At 48.1% G+C, this 6,832-nt stretch overlaps 1 protein-coding gene across 1 annotated transcript; it reads right to left on the bottom strand.

Moving 5' to 3' along the window:
* Positions 1-729: 729 nt before the first annotated feature.
* LOC139561053 (uncharacterized) lies at positions 730-5,886 on the bottom strand. Its single transcript, XM_071377852.1, has 2 exons — positions 5,630-5,886; positions 730-4,955 (listed from the first exon to the last, which is right to left on the bottom strand). The coding sequence occupies exons 1-2, from the start codon at positions 5,884-5,886 to the stop codon at positions 3,662-3,664; spliced, it is 1,551 nt and encodes a 516-aa protein (XP_071233953.1). The 3' UTR covers positions 730-3,661.
* Between the last annotated feature and the right edge of the window lie 946 nt (positions 5,887-6,832).

Below are 6,832 nucleotides of genomic sequence, written 5' to 3'. Positions count from 1 at the left end.
GAAGAACCCGAAATGGCTAATGCTAGCGCAAATAAGATAGCAGCAGCAAAAGAACCCTCATTTCGTGAGGTGATGAAGGAGGAATTGCGCGAGGCGCTCACAGGCTTACGAGAGGAACTTCGAGAAGATGTAAGAAAATAACTAAATGAGTTCAAGAAGGACATTAACCAGAAACTGGAAGAAAACAAATTAGAACTTCACAGCATATCTACAAGAATGGGGGACGCAGAACAGCGCATTGGGGAAACGGACACATGGAACTTCGCAGTCAAGGAAATACTTGAACAGTCACTGAAAAGCCAACATGCACTACAGGCAAAAGTGACAGAACTCGAAGGTTTGTCACGTCGAAACAACATTAGACTTTATAACATAGTAGAGGGCGCAGAAAAAGGTCTAGTCAAGGACATACTTGACGACGACACTGACCTGGGAATCGAGAGAGCACACCGAGCTCTGGCCTCAAAACCCCCCAGCGGCGCCCCACCAAGATCCATAGTAATATGGTTCCTAAAATTCTCAGTCAAAGAGAAAGTTTTACATGCTACCTGGAAAAAACCTGTTAACTTCCAAGGCCAACAAGTGTTCTTTGATCATGACTACGCGGGAGAGATACTGAAAAGAAGGAAAGAATACACCCACATTAAGAAAGCACTTAAAGAGAAGGGTATTCGCTTCCAAACACCATACCCTGCAAAAATGCGGGTATTTCTGAAAAATGGCCCGGTTACATACGAGCATGCAGACGAGGCGGCTGAGGACCTGAAGTCAAGGGGCTTCCCAGTGGAGTATACCGCCAGGAGAAAGGCGACATCACCAGCGGAAAGACTCGAGCAGGCTCTCCCATGGATCGTTGTCAACAAGCAAGGTCACGGAGAAAGAGGGAAACCATCTCGGCGAGAGGACGTTCACATCCGAGAGAGACTCAGGCATTTCCAACGGGAAGATGAAAGACACTGAATCGGATTGAACAGAATTAATAGTTACCGCAGCTGTTAAGACTTTGGGTTGTTACGGTTGACATTGCAATAGATAAAATAATCCCCTATTTTCCCCCAATGCTGAACAAGGCTGAGTACCCAAAAGCATGTGTTCTTTATGAACACATTAAGTAGCGTCACGTTAATAACATATATATTAGCTAAGGATTAATGACACATTGACAACGGGGCGACAGAAGGGCATATCAAGGGGAGGATTCACGATATGCACGCATGACCGATATAGTTTACACTTGTAATTAACCGATGTGTATAAGCGACGAAATAGGCGCCCTTATTATTTTCGCTTCCACCAGGTCTTGTTTGTGACAACGTCACACATTTTCATATCTGAGCGAGGGGCCCATCCTGCGGACAGGCTCATCCCCTCAAACCCCAGAGGCAAGAGACAGTCCTCTGACATGGGAGTCCAAATAGCAAAGTACTTTCCCACTTTGGTTTACTTTATTATTGTTCTTGAATTTTCGTTCATTTTTAGGTTCATGATAAGCAGGCAGATATGGTGCACAGTTTTTTATTTATTTATATCGATGCATCATCGGGAATTTAAGGTCATAAGTCTCAATGTAAACGGACTGGGGAGTGCCATCAAGAGAAGTAAGGTAATAGCAAAGATGAAACGGGAGAGAGTTGACATACTATTCTGGCAGGAAACTCACTTATCCACACCTGAACACGAAAAACTCAAGAAAATGGGATATAGGAACACTTTTTTTTCTTCTTACAAAATGGGTAGAAGGGGTGTTGCAATCTTGATCCCAAATTCAGTTAATTTTGAGTTTATGTCAGAAATAAAAGACAAGGAGGGTAGATTTATACTTGTTAAATGTAAACTGGATAACAAGGAAGTTACATTATTTAATGTATACACCCCCAGGGAGTGACATGGTCTTCTATAGGAAGGTGTTTGATTTAATTGCCACAGAAACCACTGGCACTCTTATCTGTGGAGGGGATTTTAACACAATTCTAAACTCAAAATTCGACAGCACAAATCAAAATAGGAAAATGAGCCTAGTTGCCAAAAAGATCAATAGGATACTGCAGGATCTAGGACTGCTCGATGTATGGCGTGACACCCACAAGACCGATAAGGAATATACTTTTTACTCAGCCCGCCACACTGAATACTCCAGGTTAGACTACTTTTTTATGTACAGTGCAGATAGACACAGGCTTAAGGATTGTAGGATCGGGCAGAGCAACTTATCAGATCATAATGGAGTTTACCTCACTCTACACCTTGATAGCAAACCAAGAAATACTACATGGAGACTTAATACAAGCATGCTGAATGATCCAGCATTCAAGGAATCAATAAAGACAGAATTGAACATCTATCTGGAGAATAATGATAATGGGGAAGTATCTCCTGCTATATTGTGGGATGCAGCTAAGGCGGTTATTAGAGGAAAAATCACAGCCACATCGTCTCTCAAGAAAAAGATTAAAGCACAGAAACTGCTGAAATTACAGGAAACCCTAAGAAACTTAGAACGATCTCATAGTCAATACAAAGACCCTCTTATATTACGAGAGATTCAAAAGGTAAAACAGGAAATTGACCAGATTTATAGAGAAGAAGTAGAGAAAAAGCTTAGGTTCCTGAAACAACGATATTATGAAGCAGGCTCAAAGGCAACCAAATTACTAGCATGGAGACTCAGGAAACAACAAGCACAGAATACAATTTTTAAAATAAAAGACCCCAAAACAAAAAAGATCACATGCAAATTAGATGAAATACAGAATGCATTTGAATCATATTACACAAATCTGTACAAGCAACCAGAGAAGGCAGATGCACAGACAATAGAGCACTTTTTGAACTCACTTGATCTCCCCTCAATTAGGACAGAGCAAAATCATAGACTAACTTTAGAAATATCCACCGAAGAAATTAATAAAGCAATATATCAACAAAAAGTCAACAAGTCTCCAGGCACTGATGGCTTCCCTTCAGAATGGTTCAAGACCTTCAGAGAACAACTAACACCTCTACTTAAGGCCTGTTTTAACTGGACTCTGAGGGAGGGTGGTCTCCCACCGTCATGGAGAGAGGCCATCATATCTGTAATCCCAAAAGAGGGTAAAGATAAGAAAGAATGCAGTTCATATGGACCTATCGCAATTCTTAACACAGATTATAAACTATATGTGTAACGGCTGTCCTCCTCTTCTTCATCCGAAGAGGAGCAGGGATTGAACCAAGGCGCAGCGAAGTTTGAACACATAATGAATTTAATGACAAGACGGAAAAACGAACACGAACTACACTTGAAATGATACAAAATAACAAACGACGTAGACTGACCTAAACATGAGAACTTACATAAACACGAAGAACGCACGAATGGAAAAACAGACTACATAAACCGAACAAACCGAATACAGTTCCGTATGGTGCAGACATAACACAAACACGGAAGACATCACAGGAGACAATCACCCACCAACAAACAGTGAGAACGCCCTACCTAAATATGACTCTTAATTAGAGGAAAACGCAAACCACCTGCCTCTAATCAAGAGCCATACCAGGCAACCCAAAACCAACATAGAAACAGATAACATAGACTGCCCACCCAAAACTAACGCCCTGACCAATACACATACAAAAACAACATAAAACTGGTCAGGACCGTTACATAACCCCCCCCTCAAGGTGCGAACTCCGGGCGCACCAGCACAAAGTCCAGGGGAGGGTCCGGGTGGGCAGGTGACCACGGTGGTGGCTCCGGCTCTGGACGCTGTCCCCACACCACCATAGTCACTCCCCGTTTTTGTCTTCCCCTCCCAATGCCCACCCTAAAACTCACATCCCCTAAATAAACAGCCAGCACCAGGAGAAGGGGCAGCACCGGGACAAAGGGCAGCACCGGAACAAGGGGCAGCACCGGGACAAGGGACAGCACAATGGGCAGCACCGGGACAAGGGGCAGCACCGGGACAAGGGGCAGCACCGGGACAAGGGGCAGCACCGGGACAAGGGGCAGCACCGGGACAAGGGGCAGCACCAGGATAAGGGGCAGCACCGGGATAAGGGGCAGCACCGGGACAAGGGGCAACACCGGGACAAGGGGCAACACCGGGACAAGGGGCAACACCGGGACAAGGGGCAGGTCCCGGCTGAGGGACTCTGGCAGGTCTATGCAGGCTGACGGCTCTCGACGCTCATGGCAGGCTGACGGCTCTCGACGCTCATGGCAGGCTGACGGCTCTTGACGCTCATGGCAGGCTGACGGCTCTCGACGCTCATGGCAGGCTGACGGCTCTCGACGCTCATGGCAGGCTGACGGCTCTCGACGCTCATGGCGCTCTGACGGCTCTGGCTGCTCATGGCTCTCTGACGGCTCTGGCTGCTCATGGCTCTCTGACGGCTCTGGCTGCTCATGGCTCTCTGACGGCTCTGGCAGATCCTGTCTGGTTGGCGGCTCTGGCAGATCCTGTCTGGTTGGCGGCTCTGGCAGATCCTGTCTGGTTGGCGGCTCTGGCAGATCCTGTCTGGTTGGCGGCTCTGGCAGATCCTGTCTGACGAACGGCTCTAGCGGCTCCTGTCTGGCGGGCGGCTCTAGCGGCTCCTGTCCGGCGGGCGGCTCAGTAGGCTCATGGCAGACGGGCGGCTTTGCAGGCTCATTGCAGACGGATGGCTCAGATGGCGCTGGGGAGACGGATGGCTCAGATGGCGCTGGGGAGACGGATGGCTCAGATGGCGCTGGGAAGACGGATGGCTCAGATGGCGCTGGGAAGACGGGCAGTTCAGGCATCGCTGTGCAGACGGCAGACTCCTGCCGGCTGAGGCGCACTGTAGGCCTGGTGCGTGGTGCCGGAACTGGAGGCACTGTGCTAATGATAAGCACCTTCCCACTAGTGCGGGGAGCAGGAACAGGGCACACTGCATTCTCAAAGCCTACTCTATCCCTGATGCGAGGTACCGGCACTGGTGAGACCGGGCTGAGGACAAGCACATCAGGATTAGTAGGGGGAGAAGATACAGTGTGTTCAGGGCTCTGGAGACGCACAGGTGGCTTAGTGCGTGGTGCCGGAACTGGAGGCACCGGGCTAGATACACGCACTACAGGGAGAATGCGTGAAGGAGGAACAGGGCTCAGGATACGCACTGGTAGCCTAGTGCGTAGTGTAGACACTGTAGGTACTAGGCTGGGGCGGGGAGGTGGCGCCGGAAATACCAGACCGTGGAGGCGTACTGGCACTCTTGAGCATTGAGCCTGCCCAACCTTACCTGGTTGAATACTCCCGGTTGCCCGACCAGTGCGGGGAGGTGGAATAACCCGCACCGGGCTATGTAGGCGAACCGGAGAAACCATGCGTAAGGCAGGTGCCATGTATGCCGGCCCGAGGAGACGCACTGGAGACCAGACGCGTTGAGCCGGCCTCATGACACCTGGCTCAATACCCAATCTAGCCCTCCCAGTGCGGGGAGGTGGAATAACCCGCACTGGGCTATGCACTCGTACAGGAGACACCGTGCGCTCTACTGCGTAACACGGCGCCTGCCCGTACTCCCGCTCTCCACGGTAAGCCTGGGAAGTGGGCGCAGGTCTCCTACCTGCCCTTGGCCCACTACCTCCTAGCCCCCCCCCAAGAAATTTTTGGGTGTTACTTACAGGCTTTTTTGGCTTCCGTGCCAGACGCGTTCCCTCATAGCTCCGGTTCCTCTCTCCGGTAGCCTCTGCTCTCCTCCGTGCCTCCAGCTCAGCTTTGGGACGGCGATATTCTCCCTGCTGTGCCCATGGACCTCTCCCGTCCAATATTTCCTCCCAAGTCCAGAAATCCTTGTTGCCCTGTCGAGCTTTCCCTTGCCTCCGCTGCTTGGCTCTGGAGTGGTGGGTGATTCTGTAACGGCTGTCCTCCTCTTCTTCATCCGAAGAGGAGCAGGGATTGAACCAAGGCGCAGCGAAGTTTGAACACATAATGAATTTAATGACAAGACGGAAAAACGAACACGAACTACACTTGAAATGATACAAAATAACAAACGACGTTGACTGACCTAAACATGAGAACTTACATAAACACGAAGAACGCACGAATGGAAAAACAGACTACATAAACCGAACAAACCGAATACAGTTCCGTATGGTGCAGACATAACACAAACACGGACGACATCACAGGAGACAATCACCCACCAACAAACAGTGAGAACGCCCTACCTAAATATGACTCTTAATTAGAGGAAAACGCAAACCACCTGCCTCTAATCAAGAGCCATACCAGGCAACCCAAAACCAACATAGAAACAGATAACATAGACTGCCCACCCAAAACTAACGCCCTGACCAATACACATACAAAAACAACATAAAACTGGTCAGGACCGTTACAATATGCATCAATAATAGCCAAAAGAATGGAGAACATAATCCCAGAATTGATTGACGGAGATCAAACTGGTTTCATACAAAATAGGCAGACACAGGACAATATAAGGAGAACACTACATGTCATGGACCACATTACTCAGAATAAGACAAGTGCAATATTAATCAGTCTAGATGCAGAAAAAGCATTTGATTCAGTGGGATGGGATTACCTATTCCAAGTTATGGAAAGATTTGGTTTCAACAAAGAAGTGATACAGTGCATCAAAACACTGTATTCATGTCCGACCGCTAGAATAAAGATAAATGGACATTTGACACGAACGATAAAATTAGAGCGAGGGGCAAGACAAGGCTGTAATCTTTCACCCACGCTCTTCTCCTTGTACCTCAAACCATTAGCACAGGCAATAAGACAAGACCCAACCTTAGAGGGAATAACAATAAGAGACAGTGAACATAAGATATGCATGTATGCGGATTACG

The sequence above is a fragment of the Salvelinus alpinus genome, chromosome 31 (assembly GCF_045679555.1).
Source record: "Salvelinus alpinus chromosome 31, SLU_Salpinus.1, whole genome shotgun sequence".
Lineage (NCBI taxonomy): Eukaryota > Metazoa > Chordata > Actinopteri > Salmoniformes > Salmonidae > Salvelinus > Salvelinus alpinus.
This window is presented reverse-complemented; position numbering and strand designations above follow the sequence as displayed.

What these genes read in the sequence shown, in the direction of transcription:
- LOC139561053 (XM_071377852.1), bottom strand. Translation starts at nt 5,886, where the DNA reads ATGAAGAAGAGGAGGACAGCCGTTACAGAATCACCCACCACTCCAGAG. An exon ending in CACGGAAGCCAAAAAAGCCT is followed by an intron (nt 4,956 to 5,629) that starts GTAAGTAACACC and finishes GCTTGTCCTCAG; the next exon opens with CCCGGTCTCACCAGTGCCGG.